At 36.5% G+C, this 26,428-nt stretch overlaps 1 protein-coding gene across 29 annotated transcripts in view; it reads left to right on the forward strand.

Annotated features, from left to right (window-relative positions):
* The window catches only part of NFIB (nuclear factor I B), a 446,840-nt gene that overhangs the window by 396,423 nt on the left and 23,989 nt on the right, over positions 1-26,428 (forward strand). For 10 of the 29 annotated variants that reach the window (XM_072992103.2, XM_078384944.1, XM_020782970.3 and 7 more), the window contains 3 exons: positions 10,331-10,496; positions 13,452-13,534; positions 22,839-22,927. The exons of 5 other annotated variants lie outside the window; for them this stretch is intronic. In XM_072992103.2, the coding sequence (XP_072848204.1) occupies positions 10,331-10,496; positions 13,452-13,534; positions 22,839-22,927 (338 nt within the window). The remainder of the gene's footprint in view (positions 1-10,330; positions 10,497-13,451; positions 13,535-22,838; positions 22,928-26,428) is intronic. 14 more of the 29 variants (XM_078384952.1, XM_072992106.2, XM_078384957.1 and 11 more) reach the window with 5 other exon arrangements.

A 26,428-nucleotide genomic window follows, 5' to 3' on the forward strand; every position in this document is an offset into this window, starting at 1 on the left:
CATGCAACAGTATGTTTGGATGTATACATTTCATTCATTCATTCGTTTGTTCATTCGTTCATTCGTTCATTCATTCATTCAATTTACACCGCACCCATCTAGTCCAAAGCCGACTCTGGTGGCTAACAATAATGGATAAAATAAAAATAATATAATAAAATAAAATAAAGACAATAGTAATAATATATTTCAAGATGGCAAATGTAATCAGGTGATGACAGGAGGAAAAGCCTGCCTAAAGAGCCTGGTCTTATGTTTGCTCTTTAAAACACCCAATGAGGGAGCCAGACAGATCTCTGCAGGCAGACTGTTCCAGAGGTGAGGGGCCACTGCTGAGAAGGCCTGATTTCTTGTTCTTTCTCTCTAGGCCTCCCTCAGCGTTAGGTCCCTCAGCCGCCAGTCTTGGCTAGAACAAGTGATTCGGGTAGATCTAGGTGGGAGGAGGCTTTCTGCTAGATATCGAGGTCTTAAACCATTTAAGACTTTATATGTCATAATTAACACATTGAAATCAATGTGGAAACAAACCAGCAGCCAATGCAAGGCAGCCAGAGTGGGGGAAATATGCTGATATTTTCTCACCCCAGTGAGAAGTCTGGCTACCGCATTCTGCATCATTTGAAGCTTCCTCATCAATCTCTAAGATAGCCCCACATAGAGCGCATTACAGTAGTCTAATCTTGAGGTTACAAGCGTGTGCACCAGAGTGGTGAGAGCCCCAACATCAAGATAGGGACACAGCTGAGCAATCCACCAGAGATGGAAATACACGGAGTGGACCACTGACGCTACCTGGGTTTCCATGGTGAGTGCTGGATCCAGATGGGCCCCAAAGCTGCGAACCTCACTCTTCACAGTGAGAGTCACTCCCACAAAAGAGAGGGAGTTTCCCAAACCACCAATGGTGGGGTCACCCACCCGCAGGACCTCCGTCTTGTCTGGATTCAGCCTGAGTCCATTCTCCTGCATCCATTGCAGTACAGCCTCCAGGTCAGCACTGAAGGGACAGAACAGTATCCACTTTTCCAACAACAAGAAGATGTGGAGCTGGGTGTCATCAGTGTACTGATGACATGAAGCCCCACACCCCCTGATAACCTCACCCAGCAGCCTCATATAGATAGTAAACAGCATTGGGGAGACAATTGAGCCCTGAGGAACCCCACAATTGAGACTCCACGGGGCCAACACACTCTTCCCCAAGCTGCACTCTCTGGGGGCGGTCCTCCAAGAAGGAACGGAGCCAGGCAAGCGCCAGGCCACCAATTCCCAGCTCAGAGAGCCTCCCCAGGAGGATACCATGGTCAGTGGTATCGAAGGCCACCGAGATGTCGAGGAGGACCAACAGAGACATTTTGCCCCTGTTGGCCTCCCTCAACAGGTCATCGTACAGGGCGATCAATGCCGTTTCCGTTCTGTGGCACGGTCTGAAGCCCAACTGGAACGGATCCAGGGCATATTTATAGAAGCCGATATTTGTGAAAGAACTTGTCAGCCAATTCTGTATGTCTATGCTTTACTATTTGCATGTTCCTTTGAATATTTTATATATCTGGAGGCTGGGTCAACATATGTATATGTGTTTATGTATTTGTCAAGTCTGTTTTTATTTACAAGCAACCTTGAACATATATTTTGCAAGATCAGCATCAGAATGTTGTGTACTCCTTAATGCATAGTGATGCCATAATTTTTTTTTTTAGGCTATAGAAAATAAACAATACTTTTTCTGTGTTCAAAAAAATAAAATAAAAGAACTACTACATATGATGTTTCAATAAAAGGGAATTATTCCGTATAGTTGGATGGGTTGAGCCAAATCAGCTTTCTTCATTAAATAAAGCATGTTTTTTTATCTAAAATATTGATTATCCTAATTTTAAAACTGTATCTGTATAAATGTCACATTAGTGAGAGTTTCCTTCCTCAAAGCATATGCATTGACTTCATTTCCCAGGAGCTATTGTGATGAAAATTTCAGTAATACAAAAAGTGATAGCCTGACAGCATTTACTGAAAAGGAAATGTTCTCTTACATTTTTAGCGTTTTACTAATTTAGGTTAAGACAACTAATTACAGTTGTGCCTTGAGTTATGACCATAATCCGTCCCAGGAGATGGGCATGACTCAAAATGGTCATAAGTCGAAGCGCCATTTCCCATTGGAATGCATGGGAACGGGATTAATCAGTTTCAGCATTTTAAAAAAAACCAAAATGAAACACTGCAAGCCCCATCGGAGCGCAATGGGGCTGCAAAAAATAATCACCAAATAAATAAACAAACAAAGCCAGCCCCCCCAGAGCGTGATGGGGCTGCAAAAAATAAGCACACACACCAAACAAAGCACTGCAAGCCCCATTGGAATGCGATGGGGCTGCAAAAAATAATCACCAAACAAAGCCAGTCCCACCAGAACACGGATATTTGAATTCCCCGCCTTTTTCCCTGCTCTTTTCCGGTTGTAACTCGAATCTCCAGCCACAAGTCGAGGCAAAATTTTGCAGCCAAAGCTGGTTACAACTTGAAATGTTCGTATGTTGGGACATTTGTAAGTCGAGGCACCACTGTATGGTGTATTATATTACCCATAGTAATTTTGAAATTTACTGTTTTACTGCTGTGCAGCTTATAATAAGGCAGACATAGTAGTTAAATTGAATATTCCCTGCAGAATTGCTTTAAAGAGATAGTATAGATTTCCACAAGGAAATACCTGAGGTGAAACTTGAACTTCATAATGCTTTAGTACACTAGCTCTGTCTTAAGAATGCCTTATTCTGGAGTATATGATTATTATGTCAAAGCAATTCTGACAGTTTTATTATAATAAAGTAGCTATGACACCAGTTGATCATCTTGCTGACATTTTGTGCACGCAGGAATTTGTTGTATATATTTCACCTCATATTATTGCAAGTTTTTATTTTTCATATGTCATTAATGGTTAGAGCTATTAAAAAGTCAGTGGGATCTTCTTACAGTAATCTGAGGGTCTTAAAACTTAAATATGTAATTATGTTTATCTAGCAATATTAAAACAACATTATCAAAATAACAGAAGGAAAAAACTGTAGTCCTTGTGCAGAATCCAAAAACATGGGTGGGTGATATCTTTATTAACCACAAAAATCTCACACACGGGCTAGCTTTCACATGCGGCATGACTCTATATCAGGCTGTGCATTAAAAGAGCTGGTGGAGCAGAGGATGGAAGAGCCCCTGAAACCATCTTGACCAGCTGTTGAGACCATGCTATCTTGTTTAGAGTTAGTTTCAAAATGGAGCCTGCAATTTTAAAGAATCAGCTTCAGTCAGCAGGCACTACCTGAGGGGGTGCAGGTTTCATTGGCCAGAATCCTATTGCTGATTTATGCTTGACTGAGGGAAATCACTGAAGTCTTGGTGGCAAATTACTACTCAACACATGCCTGATATCATTGTTGTCTTTCTCAGTAGACAACAAGTTGCCAAACACTCATCATCTTTAACTGTAATTTTAAAATGAATAAAAGAATAATCAATGCAGTTTTTGTAAAAGGAAATCCTGCATCAGCAGTTTTGAACTTCCACAAAACTTTGACAGAGGATCTTGAGAAGATTAAACCTTAAGTTATGACAACAGATGGCTGTCACCAGACTTAATGTCTGAGTAAGCATCCTCAAGTATGACCCTCTGGAGGGTGCATCAGTTAACCTTGGGCTAGCTGTTACAACCCTGGTGAATTAAATGGTGAAACACTTTTGAGTACTCTCAACCTAGAAAACCCTGAATAGGGTCAAAATCACCTTGACAGCACATAATTATAATTCTTACTGGTGCCCATTGTATAAATAATCATTTGATTTGGAGAATTATTTTGTAAATCTTATTTTGTATATCATTCACAGCTTTGCATTTCAAGTATATGCCATTAGAAATAGAGAAATAAAAAGGCCATCCCACCAAAAAGGCCATCCCACTCTCTCTGTGTGTATATGTGTGTATGAGTGAGTGACAAAATGTTGAAACACACACTTACTTTGAATTTTAAAAAGCCAGTAAGATTTTATATCAAGCACATTGAAACATAATAGAAAAATGTAAAAATGATATGAGCTAGAAATGAGTTGGAAATTCTTAAGTGGGGAGGGGAAAAATAAAATGCTCCAGATATTTTTGAATGCTAGAGAAAGCTAGCAGTCTGTGAAAAACTTGGTGAAATTCACCAAGCAGCCAAAAATTCATTCCACTTTTACAAGAGTATGAACAGTCATGACAAGGGGAGGGGCACTCTTTTCAGTTTAAATCACTCCAGGGATGTCACCTTGTGGCCACATTGATGTTTTTTGGAATAATCAAATATATTTCCATTGATATTAGCATTTTAAATTCAAGCTGTTCAACTTTATGGACTGTGACCACTGGTCTTAAATAATTTATTCTCAAACTTTAATAAAGATTTCAAATAATAATTGTTTACCATTGCCCTAGCCCATTTAGTACAATAATTATTTGTAGCATTATGTAAACAGATAAAGGGATAGGCCCTTCTAGAATAAGTCTGGCTCCTTGAATCAATGAAAATATTTTTGTTACATGTTATTGTTTTGTCAGTCTTGAGACATCATTTATTTGTCAGGTTCTATATACAGTATGGATGATCCTAGGAAACTATAGGTTACTTAAAGCATGCAGCATTAAAGAGCATATAGAAATACAGGATATCTTAGTATAATAAATTATATGCCCTAATTCATGTTTCAATTCTTAGAACATAATCAAGTCTTATAGTTTTGAAAGGAGCAGGCGGTGCTGTGAAATTTGTGACCAAAATTTGTTTTTTCCCCTAATCAGGAATATGATATAAAGGTGGTTGAATTCTTCAGTTGAAAGAGTTACATTTTCGTGGAGTGCTTGAAAAGAACTGGGGTCCATATAAGCTGTTCGGTTTCTGTTCCTTATAGTCGTTTGGGAACAGTAAAAGGTGATACATTGTTGCAGATCGCATTGGCTTCCAGCTGTGTCTATTTAATTAAGTTGAGGGGGGTTGGTAACAGAATGGCTTGAGGAAGCTGAATGATACTAAAACTATTAACCCATGCATTCCTTGGAACTTCAGTCTTTGCTTTCTCTTTCTCTAAATGCTGTGCATTGTATACAGGAAATTCTAGGAGATACTCGGGTGAAAAAAATTTGAAAAGGTAACTGTGAACAGAAGACTACTAACAATGCATTCATAAGTAAGCAAACTTATTTGTGTAAGCTTTTGTACTAAAAATGTCCAGTGGTATATTTTTAAATACAAGTAGCAAGTGAAGTACCTATTAAAGGGAGGAAGCAGTATGCTTGCAGCCACTGAAATAGGTGAAGAAGAAGTTGTTTCTTAATTGCCTTCTAATCTAGCCACAAAACATCAAAATAACTATGTTTGTGTTCATGTGATTTCTCTGATTCTTTGTCTACATAGCTTTCCGGCCCTGAAGTTTTGTTAACTACGTATATACATTACCAGTAGTACAGATTACTTGGTTCAAAAAAAATGGTACTTGCATTTTTATATGGTCTACTTTTTTGGAATATGCTACAGGTCACTAAAGCTAAGTTTGCCTGATTATTAAATACCATGTTGCAGTAAATGATTTTTGTTTCTGGTAATCTGTGCTTAATATGTCCTAATGTGTAGTGGTAAACCAGCCTTGAATGGTACAGATGATTACTAAAGTAGTAAGTAATCTGATTAATAATTGAAGTAGCAACTAGCGTTACTATCCTATAAGCATAAGCACTACTAAAATAGGTTTCAAGTTCTCTTCTTTGGAAAAAAAACTTTCCATAGTACAGAGGCCTAATTTCAAATATAAACTTCTGTTCTAAGTATTCGCAAAGGTTTTCACGGCTGGGATCTAAGAATTTGTAAAATGCCTTTTGTCACTTATAGGACTCTTGTCCTGTTCCAGTCCTTGAAATTGAAGTAAATGAAACACACAGGAGGAGCTGGAGAGTGCTCTGCCCAGATCCCTTTCCATGTGTGGGAGGCATCCGTCTGAAGAGGAGAAAAACCTTTATGGATGGATGCTCCCGCTGCAAGCTGGAACATTGAGAAATCAGTATTCTGGATCTTTGGTCATTTTCTCAAATGGAGGAGGCTCTCTTTTTTCCCCCTATAATGTTGTTCTTTCTACACAGAGGGGTGCACTATGTGTAGGGGTGCACTACCCCCTCCACATATTTAATCTGAAGTTTGGTTTTACAGAAATTAGAAGCAGTTCAGAGAAAATCACAAGCTAGATAATTTGGAAGATATTCTCAGGTTAGAATTGCCATTGCCATCCCTCAGTGAATTTCCACAGCCAAGTAGAGCTTTGGACCCAGATCTCTTGCACTTTTTCTCCCACATTGCACTGCCTTTCTAAGTTAGAACTAGAAGATAATGCTTTAGTAGACATTTAGTAATGTTTACTAAACATAGGCCCCTGTTTTGCACATTGTGATGAGCTCTAAAGGAACCCTGGCTTATTTTTGGATGAGCCTTGGGCAGGTGCATGCTTCCTAATGGCTTCTTCACTAAGCAGTGGTAAGTAAGCATATGAGGATGTTTGCACATGGAAGAAGCTCACACGTTGGTATTCAAATCCCCAGCAAACAAAGGAATAAAGGAACTGTGGTTTGTTCTTAGAGATTTTCATGACTTCCTGTGGCATGAGTACAAACTTTAGATGAAACATCCTTTTTTTTTTGTTGAGACACTGCTTCCAGCTTGTGAGATCAACTAGAGTACACTAGCATGTCTTAAAATAACCAGTGTGTAATGCAACAACAGTGGGTGGTGTATCTCCCTTATTCTGGCCGGTCACACCATGCCTGACCTGCCATAAATTATGTTTCTGTAAATGGTATGAAGAAGCAAAGTATGGAGCAGGAAGAGCCTCTTGTCTCTTCTAATATCTAGTTTCAACTTAAAAGTGTTATATATTCCATTTAAACTGAATTATCAGTGTACATTAATGCACTTAAATTCCACTAATTTTAAAAGGATTTAGATATACTCAGCTTCTTTCTTTCTGTCCTTCTTTCACCACCCAATTAGTGCAAAGCACTATTCAGGGCGGTTGACAATGGAATCTATACAAGTAATATAATATAACAAAACAAAACAAAATATAATAAAGTAAATCAAATCAAAGACAGCATAAAGCTAGCACATTAGGTCAATATAAAAAAATAGAAGATGGTGGACAAGCACAGATTGGCAACCATTCATGAGACTATGTCCTGGAAAGAGCATCGTCTTCAACAGTCCTATAACGTTTGGGAGGGAGGGGTGTATGTTCATGCTTACCTAATCATATGTCCCATTAATTTAAAATGTATATTGTATGTTTAGGATATATACAGTACATCAGAGAGAATTGAACTTGAAGAGCCCCATATAGGGTTTATATACCGTATTAATTACCAGTGTCTTTTTAAACATTTCTCACAATGTGAGTTTCTCCACCAGTGTTGTTTGTGACTTCAGCTAACCAAATGAATACAAAACTGAAGACATGTCTGACTAATTCACAGTGGTATTGGTGCTCTGAGCACTTTTTATTTGTTTGGTCGCTGTAGATTCACAAATGCTACTATGCAAATATTTATGTTTCTGCTTTTTTCATAAAACAGGTATGTTTATTCTTCCAATTAAATATGGTTTGGGGGTCTTTATACCTTAGTACCACTCAGTATCTCATTATGTGTACAGTATCTTGTCTTAATTTCTGCAGTCGGTATACAGAAATGTATTTGTGTTTCTGCTTCTTTGTAAATTCAAATAAATTGATATCCTGCTCCCAAATGAAAATGGTATTTTAAAAAAGTATTTGTGACTATGTGTCATTTGGTTTTAGTTATACTTCTACCTTTTATTTGCATATTGTTGGTTAGAAAGCAACAAGTATATGTGAAAAAAAATGGTGTATAGATAAGGCAGAGTGGCAAGAATAGTTTCTAATTTTGACTTACCTGTGGAGAGACAAATCAGATTTTCTATTTGTGTATTGTGATAAACTATGGACAGGTGGTCTACAGTTTATATATCTTCTCTGGCTTATAGGAGCAGGAGCGCTTGAGCAGTGTGGTTGGTCATTGCTGTTCATTCACAGTAAGCTAGAATTCATGACACTTGTGATCTTTTCAACATCTGAACATGTCCAGTGTCTCAGTAATGTCTTATGTAGGCAGAGGAAGCCAGCACTATTTTAGGCTGTAGTCATGTAATCACACTATTTGGGAAATTGGACTCAATAACCTTATAGGCCCCTTCCAACTTTATTATTCTATTATTCTGTTTGGTCCTTGAATATTTGCATGTGAACATGAACACTCAAACTGTTTGGTCCCAAAAACCCTTCATGGCAGGTGGGGTAATTTTTAAATTATGATGAAAAGTCATGAAATACATGGAAAAAAACTCCTCACCCAACCTAAACAGGTTTAAAATGTAAAACATCTCAGTAGAGCTGTCCAGCACTGGCATTTAATATACAGTTCAATAGTTTAGGTATCTGGCTGCGGAGACAGGGGTTAGAAGTTTGATTCCCCACTGTGCTTCCTGCAAGTAGAGCCAGCCTATGTGGTCTTAGGCAGTGGTCCCCAACCTTGGGCCTCCAGATGTTCTTGGGCTTCAACTCCCAGAAATCCTGGCCAGCAGAGGTGGTGGTGAAGCCTTCTGGGAGTTGCAGTTCAAGAACATCTGGAGGCCCAAGGTTGGGGACCACTGGTCTTAGGTAAGCTGCACAGTCCCAGGGTGGCCCAGAAGGGAATGGCAAATCACTTCTGAGTACTCTCTACTTAGACAATCCTGAAAAGAGTTGCCATAGATCAGAACTGACTTGACAGCACAGGATTATTATTATATTAATAGAGGATTACTTCACTTACCTTTATTTTCTCTCGCCTTCATCCTCTTTAGATAGGTAAGATATCAGAAGACTGCTATGAATATCATGAAAAGTTTAGATGGCCCCCACCTCTTTTGGAACAAAGCAAAGACCTAGAAATTACATATGCATGGGCGAAAATGCACGTGTTAACTAATATGTTTCATGAAAGGCATTATGTATTTGTCTTAAGGGAATATAACAAGAGAATGGACCTCTTCAAGTAGCATAGTTTCTCTTAATATAAAATTGTGTGTTGGAATGACATTTTTCTGATGTTGATTTGTAAAATAAAAACAGCTTTTTGGGGGAAATATTCATATGAAGAGCCAGATTAAGACAGAAGTATGGTCTGCTTTTAACCCAGAACATATGCAGTGTGGCTAGTCTTTCAAAGATTGCAGAAACTTGAAATGTGAAAAGTGGCTTGTTGTGTCAAAAAACAAGAAGGCAACTGAATTGTGTACATGCATTCCTGTGTATGTACAAGTATTTATTTATAAATAACATCTTTGCTTAGTTGTTGTAGTTAGCAGAAATGTGTTTGGGTTTTCCACAGTTACTTTTTCCCTTGGACGGATTATGCTGTGTGCTATCTCCTCTTTCATGTTCACTCATGGTATTCATTTATAGTTTTTGATCTGTACAAGACCTGTGTAAGTTTTTCTGCTTGATTGATTTGTCTGTGGATTTATCAGTGAACTATATAGAATTTAGGCATTTTCAAGCATTGTTTGGAGATCTCTAAATTGAATAGTAAGTATAAAATTAGTACATTAATTTCTCCATGACCCCTTCCTCTCTTATATCCATGCTAATCAAACTAATTTGAGCAGATACATAAACATACCAATTCTGTTCTCAGCTAGTAATGGATAATAAAGTAATCTTGAATTTGGTTATTGCTCTTGAAGAAGTAAGAACACACTAATATTTACATAAGGTCAGTTTCTGCAGTCTGAATAGAAGCAGTTGTTGGTCCATAAAACTTAATCTGTGTAGCTTAATTTTGAATCCACGGTAGTTTAAAGCGTTATTGTAACTTTCCTAGACCCGTCTTAGGGATCACTCTTGAAATCTTGTTTCTATAAGTCCATTAAAATTATCAAGGCATGTAGCAGAAGCAAAAAGAATAATGTAGTTTATACTATTGGTTTTAAAAACAACAGCAGCAGCACCTTGGATAATATGTCTGGTATGATAAATAAGCAGTTGAGAAAATGAGCTTCATGAGAGGAAAAAAGAAGCTCACTGAGAACTCGGCGCACCCATAATAGCACTATGGATACTAAATCTGCTGTAATTGCAGAAAGATCTGCATATCAAACTGGCACACTACAGTCCTAGAAGCCCTAAGGTAGATAGATAGCTCTCTTGAGCACTATGTGTATATTTTACAAGCCATTCTTCTGGTTTTGTTTTGTAGCCTAACAGCAGTGGTCAAGTAGTAGGGAAAATGCCTGGCCATTTTACTCCAGTTTTGGCACCCTCTCCCCATCACAGTGCGATGCGACCTGTGACCCTGACCATGACAGACACTAAACCCATCACTACATCCACTGAAGGTGAGGCAACTTCACCTACAGCAACCAGTAAGTATTTGTCTAGGAAACAGAAAATGTCCACCAGAAGATTTACATAATTTCGAATTAAGGCCAATAAAGATGCCTTTTCCTGCTATTTGACCAGGCAATCAAAATTGATTTTAAAAATCCCATGACAAGGCTTTTACTTTTATTTAATTACTGTAACACAGGTTACTGTGTGAGTTTTGAGAAATGGTAACCACAATCTTGGGAGGGAAGAGCAAATTAATATGAGCATCAACTGCCAGGAATGAAATCTGATTCTTCTTTTAAGATGGACATTCTCATAATGCTTCTCTGAGAATCATGCACAAACTGGAACCTTTTAAATTGCCAGCACCTGGAATCCAGAGAGAGAGAGAGAGGGAGGGAGTAAAATAAAGAAATAGAGATACAGCTAATTATTCTTGAATGAGCTTTCATGCCTGAAGCATATAATGTTCCAAAAGATATTTGGCCTGTGATCCCCAATTAGTTTAAATATCTCAGTTCATTAGAATTGGTTCCATGTAATATTTGTGGATTAACTACATGTGAGCTGAGTTTAAAATTCCTAAATAGTTTAGCATCACTCATTCACTAGGTTCAGTACCATATTATTACCCTGTAGCCTTCAAAGGAGTTGTAGATGTAATAACGTAGTATTGTACTAGCCATTTTGGGATCTCCATCTAGTTGTTATAATTAAGTGGCCTGTCATATGGTCTAATAAATGGAAAATGTCCAACATCAGTAGTCCCCAAGGCTTATATGGAATTTGAACTCAACACAGAGGCTAGTCTGCACATTCTTTTTTTTTTTACATTTCACTTTCCACATAAAGCTATAATAGTTTAAATTAAACATTTTTCTGAAGGTTGCTCTTCTTAAATCCATAGTGGTCTGTCCATGTGGGTTAAAATATTAACATTTCTGTTAATATACAACAGTCTGGAATGCTCCAGTTTTAATCAGATGGAACATAAATCTATAAAGAAGCATAAAAAAGAGGAAGTAAATGAGAAGACAGATCTATGTAGGGTTGCAGCAGAGAATGAGGTAGGTCCTTTCAGAGCCCAACCAACTTGTGGCTGGTTGGGTTGGGTAAGAAGAGATAGATTTATTTCTAGCTTCATTTCCTTTTGGTTCCAATAGGAAGAAAAATGCTTATGCCAGCCTGAGTCAGGTCAGTTAGTACTTCAGTCCTGGGAACTTATAAAATTGAGGATTGATAGGTTTTAGATTCAGTTGATGCAATTCCTGCCATAGGATACCACAATGTAGGACCTATTGTTCAACTGGGGCCTCTGCAGTGCCTCCTCTGTTGTTGGAGGGATACCTGCAATTGTTCCCAACGTCCTACAAGGATTATATGATTCCTTGCCCATGATTAAATCGTGTTGATCCCCTAAGTGATCATAATTAATAATTGCTAATTTTCCATTTCTAAAACATATATTTTCAATAGCAATAAAGAAGTTTCTAATAATTTTAAGTTGGGACAGAGCATTAGTGCTTTCATCATATCTCATGTATATTCCTTTCAAGCAATGGCATAAGATAATCATTATTCAGAGAATAATATTTTAACTAGTATTTCAAATATCCTAAACATATACACTTAGTCATGCTACCCATAGCAGTTTTTTTGAGAAGCGGATATGATTTATGTATCCTAACATTATATTATCAAAGTTTTCTTTGGAAATAAATACCACACTTACACCCCATTTCTATGTGAAAGCTACACATAGTTCACTTTAAATGTTCATAGCATTTATATTTCTAAAATGAATCATTTCCACTAAATTTATAATTCCTTAATCTTAAAAGTTAACCACTAAGGTGATACACTAGATTCTGTTTGAAACTTACTGAAGGATTTAAGTTATACATCTAAGAAGTGCACATTAGTTGATCTAGAATACTTTACAAATATATCATTTCAGAATCTTTTCTAATGAATTAATATTTGCAGAAATGTCAGTGCCACTAGAAATTATCAGCTAGTGAAAATTGAATATTCTCATTGCTCTTGGCCATTTTCACCCAGATAGCTAATCAGTTTATACCAACTTTGATTTATATAATTCTTGACATAAAATGTTCTGTAAACAGACACAAAGCTTTTGTGCATTCATTCTGTAAAGTCCTCCCATTGCCAGTCAAAGATCACTTGAAAACATGACATGAAGGGGAATTAATAATTTCTATGGAGATTTTTTAATTTATGGCAATTCACTTCCAGAAGTTACACCTTTTGCACAAGCTCTCAACAGGATTTTGGCATAATTAGTTGCTCTGTAGCCTTCTGATGCACAGAATACAAACATTTCAAGTATTTCATTTATAGTGATTTTATCTTTATCTATGATTTATTATAAGAATAGTATATTGTTCTTTAAAAAACCCTAAAACACAAAAAACCTTCATGTCTCATAAAATTTTAAGCCCAACTCTTAAATAAACAGTTACTTTCTTAATCGTAGTAGGAAAAGTAGCAGATCTTGTTTCGTTATACTGTTACAGGTTTTGAGGATCTGAAGTTTTCTCTTGTTTGTATATCTCATTGAATAACCTTTAATCACCTTTAATCTACAGTACTGAAAGAGAGATAAGAATCTGTTTCAACATTTCTTAAACTGAATTGGCAAAATTCTTGTATCCTCCAAATAATTTGTTAGTTCTAAGAATATAATTATACCTGCATTAACATTCCATTGAAGTTAACAGGTATTGTGCAGTTGTAGGCTAGTCCAAACTAGAAGAGACCCATTGAGCCATTTGCTGAAGGTTAGTTAATACTTATGTAAATCTCCTTGATTTAATGGGTCTACTCTGGCTGGGACTGGCATTTGATTTTAGGCATACCCCATAGCCAAGCTGATGCATCATAACTCAGTCTTTCATAATTGAATTATACAAGGTAGACAGTTGATAGGTTTCTATTTTTATCAACCTCTTTTGTTCTTCCTTAATCAGCCTACACAGCCTCAGGCACTTCCCAAGCCAATCGATATGTGGGACTAAGTCCAAGAGACCCTTCCTTTCTACATCAGCAACAGGTGGGCAAGTTTTACATAGGTATTAAGACAAGTATTTAAATAAATTCCTTCACACAAGCTGTCATTGACATTGTAGACTAGAACAAGATTCTAGCAGATTCAGTATTTCAGTTAAACCCAAGTGAGAACTGTGATGTTTCTTAAGAGTTATGGCATATTAAGGGTTTTATTCAGTGACTCTTTCAGTTATGCTATTTATAAAGGATCTGGAAACAAGGATTTAAAGCTGGATGTAAATGTCTCTATAAATGGACAGTGCTAGTAAAAATGAAGCAGAATGAAACAATAAAGACAGTGAGCTAAATTCAGTTGTTAGCCCCAGCTAGAACAAACCCAATGAATAACTGAGTCTTAACGAGTCCATTCACTCAGTGTGTGTACTCTGTTTCGGCACTAAGAATTTAGTCCTTTGATTCTTGAGCTTCTCAACCTTATTTGATTTTTTAAAAGTGTATGCTCATTTTTAATTTTTATTTTCAAAATGAGAAGTAATGTTCTATTACAGAATACCATCATTTCTAGATTAATAGGCTTACAGTGTGAACTGAAATTTGCTAAATTAGATTAACAGTGAGACTTCCTTTTATATACATATAAAATGATTGCATATTTATATAAATTGATTCAGTAAAGTTTAATTTCCTGTGATGCAAAAACCCTTTCTATCCTAGTTTTGAAGGTCATCAACATTTCAGTTACCGTATCTAATTTCTCATCTCATTAATGCTGTAAATTTGGTACAAACAATTTCTTTTTCTAAACTGAAAAAATACACTAGAGTTACACATTATCAGGAACTTACAAAAGTCCCATATTGCATAGAAGAAAGTTAAGTTCATTTTATATAGATCACAGAAACCCATAGAAAATATAGTGATGATGTCTAAACCAGTGAGGTCTTACTGATAATTTATGTAAAGTGATGGGAAAATACCAAATAACTCCTGGAATCCTCTTGGTGTTTGTACAATGTTTGCATTATTTGCAGTGGCTAGTTGCTGGTAAATGACAAAGTTCACGGGTACATCTCAGTTGTGCAATTGGGCATATGACCAGGCATGTCACCAAGACACATATGGGCATTTTGTCCACTAGCTGCAATTAGCTATGGCAAGTTACCTAAATCTTACACAAACACCAGTAGGATTTTGGCCAATAAGTAGCTATTGTAAATAAACTTGGTGAATTTCTGGATGCTGTGCTTGTTAGTTGGTAGAGATGTGGGATGTACTTGCTACATTTTAAATATGTAGCTCTCTGGATTTTTAAAGAAAATACCAATATCCTTCTTATACAGCATTTTTGGAAGATTTGTGAATTTGGAATTGTAAGCAGAAAAATACTTGGTTTTCTTGTAACTAGTAGTACACTTTAAGAAAGATTGCTGTGACAGTTCTAAATTATTTAATGATACTTACAGCCAATCATTATCAATTCTGAATTTAGAGTACCAGTGCTTGCTGGATATACTTCCTCCTGAGTTTTAGATGTATGACGTATCATCAGTACATGAAATAAATGCTATAAATGTGTCTTTCTCTATCCGAGCACTGCTGGATAGCTCAGTGGCTTAGGTATCAGGCTGTGGAGCCAGAGGTTGGGAGTTCAGTTCCCCACTGGGCCTCCTTGACAAGGGCTGGACTCAATGATCCCTTTCAGCTCTTCATATATAAGAGTATATAAGTCTAATGAGATAAAGATGCCTAAAAAAAGAAAAACAAAGGGGCAGAGCTGAAGACTTTGGTAGTTAGCATGGATGCAGCATGGGAGCATGAATACATGATTGCCATATTTACCTTGAATGTCTATTTAACTTGTTACAAGTTGAAAGACTCACTTTAGGTAAAGTAGTCAGCCAATGATCCATGTTTGCCTTGTGTTCCCCTCTCCACCATGCGCCTAGAGTAACTTGTGATGTGGACATGCTTTATGGAATACTTTATGCATAATCGTCCAGTTTTCACAGTCTTCCTTCTTTTAAGTGGATTGTTTATGTAAATGAGTTTCATATTCAGATCACAAATTATTTTATGTGTTTGTACGATGGGTAAGGAAATAAGTAGAAATGTATTATGGTCAAATGTCAGCTAAAAATACCATATGTTTTAGCAGTAGCATAGGGAGCGTGTAAAATCTGCTGTGTTAACCATCAACAAGAAGGAGGAATGGGAGCCCCATCCATGGTCACATACAACCTGATCATTTCAAGGTGAAAATCTCATTCAAATATCCTACAAGATACAGATATGTATCTAGAAACATTTTCTCCTCTGTCATGATGCAGAAGATAAGAAAATCTGAAATGCTCAGTGAATAAAATACATCTGTAATTTAAAATTTTCTTATTTTGAAATGAATAATAAATGTTTTAATGGCTTCAAAAAAGAAAAGAAAAAAGGATGGAACACGTTCCTGTAAATTAAGTCTATGCATGATGGCTAGCCTTGATAGTTAGAGGGCTCCTCCTTGTTCAAATACATTTTTCTATTGAGTATTAAATACTAAAAATACCACTGTTGTACCCTGCTAGTGACTTTTTTGGCTGGCCACTGCTAGAAATATAGGAAGTTAAACAGCTTGGTGTATCAATTCTTACGTTCTTACAGATAAATGATTAGGGTATAGATGGTACTATAGCCTTTTAGAAACAGTGAAATACAATAGTTAGCTTTTGCAAAAGGACATTAAAAATAAGATCATATATCTTATGGGTTATGATGAAAAAAGCCACATGTACAATTTCTGATGCATTGGTGGAGGTTGAGGATGTACTGATCTGACACCTTTAAAATGTCTTGGAAATGACAATGCTGTACAATTTTATCGTCTTGGGGAAAACACACATGCAGAAATTGTCTAAATTACTTGGATAGAGTAAAGGTTATGCCTTGGTAAGGCAGAAATAAGATTGATTTATTATGTCCTTTCATTACTTTACAACAATTTAAAAGAGACTACTCTTCATGTGGCAGGTCCTAAATGCATTTGGTTTAAAGTAGACTATGATGAATGGAAAGAAAAATCAAGGGGTACATGAAATAAAGACAATCAATCACTTTATATTAGCTGAGAGAAATTTTAAATTAGAAAGCCAATGGTTTTAGTTCCATAGAGGTGTTTTAAACATTCACCATTCTTTTTAATATACTTTGACCCCTCTGGAATAAATATTGTCACAGGTACATTCTGTGCTTTACAAGAGTGGGCTTTGTAGAGATTTATTCTCTTACATTATGAGAGGTATTTATTCTTGAGTGCTCCCCTCCCAAAGAAGAACCATAATATAGGCTATATATATTGTAATTATGACTATAATTGTAAGTTGCTTATATATTTGACAATTCTTCTTAAAATAGTCTTTGTACAAAATAATAGTTCAGTAGGATTTTCAATAAAGCAGTTTATTATAGAAAGTTGCTGGAATGTTTTCATTAATGGAAGCATTATAGGTGTATCCTATGTTCTGGGAATCATCATAACCAATAGTTTTGAATGTACTAACCTGTACATGTACTAGGAATATTAATGAAAAACATTAGTATTATACATGTAGCTTATTATACTGATACAGTAGATACAAAGTCAAGAATATTAATTCGCAATCTAAGCAATTCCCTTTTCTGCAACAGTCATTCAGTGTTGGTTACTAGCTGCCTTGAATTTCTGATTTTTTTTCAAATTCTATTGAACATCAGTCTATTGAATCTTTCATTTTATATGGTTTTAGATTGACAGTTTAATAAATAGAATCACATAGTACTTTGTAGGCATCTTAGTGTTCACTTCTGTAATCCCCTGTTCCTGGACCGTAGATTATTATTTGGCTAGGAAATGTAATTCCCCTTTGCATAGAGGGGTTCATTACTATTACTCTGGATTTGTTGCCTCAAATTCATTGAGTAGGTCTTCTCTATTATTAAAATATAAGCATAAATTCCTGGTTCTTAATTTTGCTACCAGATCTTGGTGTTGTAAATAATGGATGAGTACAGCAACCCTGTGGTTCCACAGAATCTGCCTAAGAGTTCCATAATAAGAAGATTGACAGTAATATATAGTTTGGTCAGCTGTTATCAGTCTTTCCCTACAGTACATAATTGAGAAGGATAGTTTGTGTTGGAAAAGGGCTGGGCTCAACCACTTGCATTGGCAACTGATACAGATTGAAAGTACAGTGGTGCCTCGCTTAACGATTTTATTTGGTTCCAAAAAAATCATCGCTATGGGAAAACATCGCTAAGCGAAATGCGGTTTCCCATTGAAATGCATTGAAAACCAGATAATCCTTTCCAATAGGAACAAATTGCCGTCCTTAAGCGAAAATCGCCATAGGAAACATCGCTAAGTGAAACGTGGATCCCCAATTGAAATGCATTGAAACCCATTCAGTGCATCTCAATGGGGGGGAAATCAACAACAAATTAAAAAAGAGTCAGAACAAAGTCAAATTCGGTTAACAAAGGATTTATTAAGTGCACTTTATGATTTCAAACATTTTACACAGTAAACTTAAATTTTATAACATTTAAAAAACAGCAAACATGAGGCTGTTTAAACCATCGTTAAGCGAAACAGGGGACCCAAAAACCTAATCATTATGCGAAGCATGGTCCCGAAATCACTAAGCAAAAATCACCCATAGGAAACATCTTTAAACGGAGCGCAAAAATGCTCTGAAAAAGTCATCGCTAAGCGAATTCATCGTTAAACGAAGCGCTCGTTAAGCGAGGCACCATTGTATACCCTAGAGCCTATTCCAGAATTCCCTATAAAACACAAGGATTCTATAACAAGCAGATTGTTGTGGAAGAATTTTGGAATGACTGAACAGGAACAGACCTGCTGAACTAATGAATTTAACCTGGTTCACAGCCTTTACAGTTGAAGTGAACATTTGGTAACTTGTAACAGCATCTTTCTTCTGTAGTCAGCCCATACAGACGGCTCTAGTTGTAACAAGTGTTTCATGAACTTATGTTAATTAATACTTAGTTTTTCTCAGACCACATAGTTTTAAAGAGAAAACATGAAATCAAGAAAGGAGAAGTAGAAATCACATATTGTTTTAAAAACAATGTTATAGACTACTTTATGCTCTTGATGGTCCAGTAATGAAGCATTTAATGATGACTTAGCATTACTTAATATAATGATATTGAACTTGGTGAATTAAGTTATTTCCATGTCACTTTCATATGTCAGCTGCAGTCCAATCTTGGGAGAAAGTCCAAATTGAACTCAATGACCTATGAAGGAAAAAGGTGCACATAAAGGCAGACATGCATGCTGTTTTCCCCTTTTACTGTTTCTCTGTCATGCAGTCAGATGTGTCACTAGGCCCTTAAGGGAGGTGAGGGTGGGGTGGGGAGATGACCAGCAGGGCAAAACAGGTAACATAGTGTATATAGCCATGTAAGGCACTAGGATTCTGGCCAGTAGGTATTACACTTGAGTAGAAATGTGTAGGGATGCTGTTTATTGGCCTTTTCTTTTTGATTATGAGAGGTATTTTGAAACTAGTAAACTGCTTTTCAGTCACATTACATTCAGTTCCTGCGCAGAAGACTGGCCTTTCACAGTTGCCATTCTAGCAAGAAATAATATATCAAGTTGCTTCTTTAACATATTAACTAGTTCTTTTTAATATGGTTAGAGTGGTATGACATACCAGATGGGTGGGATAAAAATCAAATAAATAAATAAATATAAATAAATAAAGTTTACTCATATGGTTTATTTCAGTTGTGAAAAATTGAAACTGAAATGGTAATTTCAAATGCAGTTGATGGACTTAAAATTATCAGGATAGAGAATACTCTACTTTTAAGCAAAAGCTAAAAGAGTACCTCAGTAGATTCTCAAGCAAAAATTAATAGATTCAGGAAATGGGTTATCGATGCTTAGGCTGTTCATATTGTTTCTCTTATCATAATTGACTGTTTGACGTAAAACCTAGTCACATGATTGTCAGAGAGGCATGTAAATGGATAAGGGGTCACCTTTCACATGCTCCTGTTGGAAAGGAAACACATTTAAAGGAAGCTTCAGTCAAAACAATGACATTATGCAAATATTTATAGGTTTCCCTCAGTCAACAAAAAAGCATAGCAAGGTCTTGTATCACTTGCAAGCTTTTCCATATGTATATTTACTCAAACGGCTGATCAAAGAGGTGTGGAAGGAAGACTAGTCTTTACAGTTCTGTCGACAATATTAAATGATGCATTTATTTAAGAAAATCAGTCATGGGTTTTTGTTATTTTGAGTAAACATTGTTAAAGGTAAAGGTTCCCCTTGACATTTAGTCCAGTCGTGTCCGACTGTAGGGCGCGGTGCTCATCCCCATTTCCAAGCCATAGAGCCAGCGTTTGTCCAAAGGCAGTTTCCGTGGTCACATGGCCAGCACGACTAGACATGGAACGCCATTACCTTCCCACCGTGGTGGTACCTATTTATCTACTCGCATTTTACATGCTTTCGAACTGCTGGGTTGGCAGGAGCTGGGACAAGCGGCGGGAGCTCACTCCATCACGTGGATTTGACCGCACGACGGCTAGTCTTCTGATCTTGCAGCACAGAGGCTTCTGTGGTTTATCCCGCAGCGCCACCATATCCCTAAACATTGTTAAAAAGGTTGGCTAAAACAAAAAGTTCTGCCATTCCCCATTTTCTTAAACTGAACTTTTTGAAAAGTCAGTGATCAAACTGCAGGTACTGTTCTAATATTCCCAGTATATAACACAGTCCTTTAGGACTTTATCGTCAGCATCTGTTGCCAGAAGAGTTTGAAAAATGAGTACCCAGCTTGCTGGGGGAGCAGTGTGTAGCCTGTATAATTAAAAATTGTAAACCGCCCAGAGAGTGCTTGTAGCGCTATGGGGCGGTATATAAGTCTAAATAAATAAATAAATAAATAAATAAATACATACATACATACATACATACATACATACATACATACATACATACATACATACATACATAAATATTTCCTTCCTCCTTCATCGTGATCATCTCTTCATTAGTTTATCAGCAGTGAATGGCTAAATGTACATTTAAGTGCTATGTTCAGCTTGTTGAGAGGACTGAATGGTTATGTTTTCATCCAGGGAATACCAGAATGTACAGGCAGAATGCAAACTCTGTATACTATGCCATCTTTCTACCAATAGGGACCTAGCATACTGAAAAACAGAGGAGGGTATAATTATAAAAAGACCATTAAATGGATAACAGTATTAAAAACCACCATTTAAAAACATAACCATCCAATCCAGTATACACAGCATCCCATAATGGTGTCAACTTATCCGAGTCAGGGAAAAAAACCTGCTCTTTGCCTGCTGGTGAAAAGACAAGTGGGGGAAGGAGCCCAGGGTGGCTTCTAGAAGAATGCATTCTATAGCCCTAGGAAAGCCACTGAAAAGGTTCTTTCTTGTGTCCTTGCTAAACAAGCCTGCAAAGGTTATGAAACTGAGAGAAAGACCTCACCAGCACATCTTAAAAGTCGGGAACACTGATATGGGTGATAGTCCTTCGGGTAATCTGGACCCAATGTTGTAATAGGGGAGTAATAAAGGAATTATACAATATATATTGCATTTATTTACTTCATTTAGGATTAATTTGTCGATAAACAAATTAATAGTAATAGGAGGAATAATGCTGTAATTTGCTGTTACATTGGTAGGTGGATGAAATGATAGAGTGGATTCTCTCTCTGTCTCTCTCTCTCTCTCTCTCTCTCTCTCTCTCTCTCTGTGTGTGTGTGGGTGTGGGTGTGGGTGTAGGTGTCAAGGTGTAGAATTAGTATGGTCCTACTGATCACCAGTCTTTACCTCCCAACGTTACATGCTATCAGTCACACATATACATACACAAATGTTACTTGAGCTCCTCCAAGTTTAAAAAGGAAATTGTGTATTTCAGATGTTTTTAGAAAGAAAAATCGAAAGGGCAGTAAGTCATTGCTTTAGTTACAACATGGATCTTTTTAGTAGTACTTGAAGGTTTTTATGGTGATTAGCACTTTGTTTGAGCAGCCCCTCCTTTTAGTCAAGATCAGATTCACCCTAAAACACACCATGTTCAGAGTATAATTTCTGTTTTAGATTGGAATGTTCCTTTCCTGTTTAGTTTTTAAGGTCATCATTAAATGTTTCTGTTAATAAATAAGAATTCAAGGAACGTCTGTATTTCCATATCTGAAGACTCAACAGCAGGAAGTAAAAAAGGTGTAGCAGACAGGGTTAAGACAGAGATATTTCCTTTTAAATGTACATATTTTTCAAGAAAAGCCTGTAATAAATGGAGCTGCTGTGAAACTCACAGATCTTTTAGGTGCACTTAAAGCTATTCATGGATGGGTGGCGGGGAGAGAAACTACTTTTATATACAATTAATCACACTCATTATGTTATCTTGTTTAATTCAAAGTGCAGTTTGATCCATGATGGTATACCAGGGTTATTTATAGCATAGTTGTGCGGATATTGAAATAATACTTTTTTAATGTTTTCTTCACAAGATTGGATGGGGCTCATTTTCTCAAGCATAAAAATAATCAGTGTATCTTTTCAGGAAATTTGCTAGCACTGCAGGGCAGCTGCTTACAAACAGCTGTATAGGGTTACATTTATAATTCTGTGAAGAGCAGTATTGATGATTCGGTGATCTGAGAAGAATTTGTTTCAGCAAGCATTCTCCATTGTATTTAAATTCTTTTAAATGCTATTAATTTGAGTCTAGAACCAGATTAGTTTACTACTGCATGTAAGCAATGCCATATTTGGTAACCCTAAATTAATCAACCTCTAATACAAAATGCCTTTGCCCTTATAGTAAGATAAAGCCATGTAATTTTGGATCTTCTTTCCTATAAGTTGCATGTAACATATGTATCATCAAATGCATGCTTTCAAGAAAATGTTTTTAATCCTTTTTTTCTTAGCACATTGAATAATTTTAAGTGTTTTTCTTTTTAAAATATCACTATTGAACATTAACATCTCTATTTTTCAGCTCAATTTATAATATAATTAATTGCTAAATATCAGGTTCTCTTTTATGCTTTTACAAGCACATTTAAATAGTATTTCTTGATTTTCTTGATGTAGAAAAAAAGTATTTTGTTTTGCACAGTATAAGTTCAGATTTTGTTTTTAAAATTGTTTTTGTTTTTGCTCTGTTACTTGGGGATATAAGGTTTGTGCCATGTTAAGTGCTACTTTGCATGCATTCATTTAAATACTAAAAACTGTAGTACTGCTCGATCCATATCTGACTGCTAGGTTTCAATTGACAGCTGAGGATTTGTGACTGGACCATGAATCAAAACGGCAGGCATTTATACCCCAGTGCCAATGAGGATACATTGGGAATTACTTGGCAAAGGTAAAATTTTAATTATTTCCAAACCTCAAATATCTCGGGTTCTTCATTTTCTGCTTTAGTTGGCCTCCAGAATATATTTGTCAAAATTTAACTGTAAAATTTCTCTGTAGCATTTCTTGAAATACACAGATTAGCTGAAATGAGCCTTGTTGTTTAAGCACTTGGGATACCAAATGTTTGCTGTCAAATATAAGACTTGTGGAACATTGTGAAAGAAACAAATTACTAAAAATGTACAACTCTTTCTTTTAGAACATTAAAGTTTATTTTAAGATACTATACTATTTTTAAAAAGATAATAAATAGTAAGCATTGGAACTGTCTGTGTCATGGTAGTCTATATGGTTAATATGAAGGGGAAAGGGCTGGGATGGTGGATATGAATTTATATTATTAATGCTGACATTAGTAAGTAAAAGTTGTATGTCTTAACCGTTAATGAGGATTTCCTTTAGTCAAATATTTCTTTGCAGGTAAGAAGAAACTATTTCTTTATGTATTGAAGATACAGTGGCCAATAGATATAAGTTTTCTATGTTGGCTGAGTATCAAAACTCAGTTGTCAACTCTGCTTGCAAAAGTGCATGTGATCCTCATTCATAATGAATCTAGAACATTTCATTTTTCTTTTCTTTCTCTCCTTCTTCCATGAAATGGCTTTCAAAATGGAACCCACACAAGAGGAATCTTTAGTAGTTCTCAGAGGGCTGCAAGGAAGGGAGGGGGAAAGAGTCTATTGACCAGTGGACTTCTCTGGATACCTTGTGAGACTTTGAATGAGTGCTGGACTCCATTGATATCTATAGTGACAGTCTATTGATCACTAAATAGGACAATATTTACAGCCAGTCTTAACACATTATATTTAGGAAGTTTGTCCTGAAACACATGTCAAATTGTAAATGCATAGACATTTCCCAACAAATATTCCAATGGCTCAATACAATAATATTCTTGAATGCCAATAAACATTGCTATATTTCAGTTGCCACATCTGGTTTGACCAAATTATTATGTTGAGAAACATGTCAATGGATAGTTTTTCATTTGCAAGATCAAATGTTTTGAAATAGTTTAAGTTCATTTGAATTATTCAAAAGCAAGTAGAACTGTAATACAGAGAGACTATAGTTATAAAGCATTTTTTCTTCCAAATGACATTGAAATAAATGGCTGCAATCCTGTTGCTCAAGGTAGTATGCTGCAACTTGATTTGGCCCATTGAATCAGTAGAACCTATGGAGAAGTTGATGCACAAGATCCTCACTGATTTCAGTGGACCTACCCTAGTTACAAATTACTGTACTAAGTAATAGGATTTCAGTTAGGATAGAGCTGTTGTCCATTAGATATATAGATTTAATATAATAAAAGGTTTCCTGAAATAATGTTGAGGTTATAGACATTAGCTATGCATTGACACTTAGTTCTTTCTAACGTCTTAATTTTTTTTAAAAAAGGAAAAGTTGCGTAAGGTTGCAGTCTTGTACATGAATATGTTAGGGGAAGCTACAGTACTTAACTTTTTTCTCTTCCTTAAATTTTTGGTCTATTCTAAGATGCTATGTTCAGCTTGTTGAGAGGACTGAATGGTTATGTGTATCACACACAGGAAACCCATATCCCTACTCTCAAAATTACTTTTCTCCCCTCAAAAGAAAAGATACAGACTTGTGGAGAGTGCTTTTATGAGGAGCTTGATAAGCTTGTGGAGAGTGATTTTGTACAGAACAGCCAGCAGGATGACAATTAAGCAACTTTCCCACCACAGTCTTCTTCTACTGCAATTTGCAGCCTTTTTATGTTTGTTTTTCATAGAAAAGATGTGTGGGGGGGTGGGTGGGATAAGTACATAAATACAGTGTGTAATTTGGCTTACAAGTAAAGGAAATATTATAGCCTTTTATTTATCTTTTATTATAGAGTATTCTGTTCATATATCTGTAAAGAAGGCATAGCAATATGAAAAAATGTCAGTGCAGAGTTTCTTTATTATGCATTCTTTGAAGTGGTCACTGTATTCAGAGGACATGTTCTTTATTAGGTGGGGCATTTCAGACCTTCATAGGGAATGAGAAGGTAAACATGGGTAGACATGGAATCTCAAAAAGAAATTCCAGAATGAAACATGAAGAATATATTTGACGGATGATGGCATCAGGTTTTACCCCAGGAGATACAGAGTCAGTAGCGCATTGATCGTAGACATGAGGAAAGTTTGCGGGTTGCACGTCAAGCACTTCTGACTTGTCACAGTTACAGTGACTACCTCTGAGAGTCATAAAGTTCTAGATCATGTATGTACTGCCCTTCTTGCTACCTGCCTGCTAAACAGGGGCTATATTTTTTTACCTTTTCTAAATTCAAAGGAAAAATTCAAAGGAAATGAAAGCAGGATGTAGCCACACACATATGCTGGATTTTTAAAAAGCCAATTTTAATAATCTGAGAACAAGGCTAAGTAAGGTCCCATGGCAGGAGAGCCTAACAAGAAAAGGAGTCCAAGAAGGGTGGGAGCTTCCAAAAACAGAAATGCTAAAGGCACAACTACAAACAATTCCAACAAGAAAAAAAGGTGGGAGGCAGCAAAAAAGGCCAGTGTGTCTTCACAAAAAACTCAGGGGGCACCTAAAAACCAAAAAAGAGATGTGCAGGAAATGGAAAGAAGGCCAAGCCACCAAGGATGAGTACAGACAAGTAGCAAGGAAATGCAGGGATGGCATTAGGAGAGCTGAGGTTAGCTAGAGATACTAAAAGCAATTTAAAAAAGCATTCTTCAGGTATGTGGGTAGCAAAAGACAAACAGAAGGCATAGTGGCACAGCTCTGCAATGGAAATGGAAAAATGATAACATGACAAAGAAAAGGCAGAGTTGCTCAATTCCTAGTTTAGTTCTGTCTTTTCCCATAAGACACACTATGAACCTCCAAACAAATTGAAAGTGCAAGGGGGGGGACAGGATTGCAGCTGGAGATAGATAAACAAATAGTCAAGGAATACCCTTACCACCTTGAACGAGATCAACAAGATGTACTGCATCTGAGAGTACTGAAGGAACTGGCTGAAGAACTCTCAGAACTACTATCCATTATTTTCTTGAAATCATGAGAAATGAGTGAAGTGCCAGAGGACTGAAGACGGGCCAATGTTGTCCCTGTTTTCAAAAAGGGGGGAAAAAGAGGAACCTGGGAACTACAGGACAGTCAGCCTGACGTCAATCCCAGGTAACATTCTGGAACAGACCATAAAGTGGTCATTGTGCAAGCCTCTAGAAAACAATGCAATAATAACTAGAAGCCAACATGGATTTGTCAAGAACAAACCCTGCCAAACTAATTTGATCTTATTTTTTGATCAAGTATCTTCAGCATAGCTTTTGACCATGATCTTCTGATTAACAAGATAACTAGGTGTGGGCTGGATAGATCAAGGGTCAGGTGGAATCGCAATTGGCTACAGAACGGTATTCAAAGAGTGATGATTAATGGGTCCTTCTCTAAC

Source organism: Pogona vitticeps, chromosome 2, assembly GCF_051106095.1.
Source record: "Pogona vitticeps strain Pit_001003342236 chromosome 2, PviZW2.1, whole genome shotgun sequence".
Taxonomy (NCBI): domain Eukaryota; kingdom Metazoa; phylum Chordata; class Lepidosauria; order Squamata; family Agamidae; genus Pogona; species Pogona vitticeps.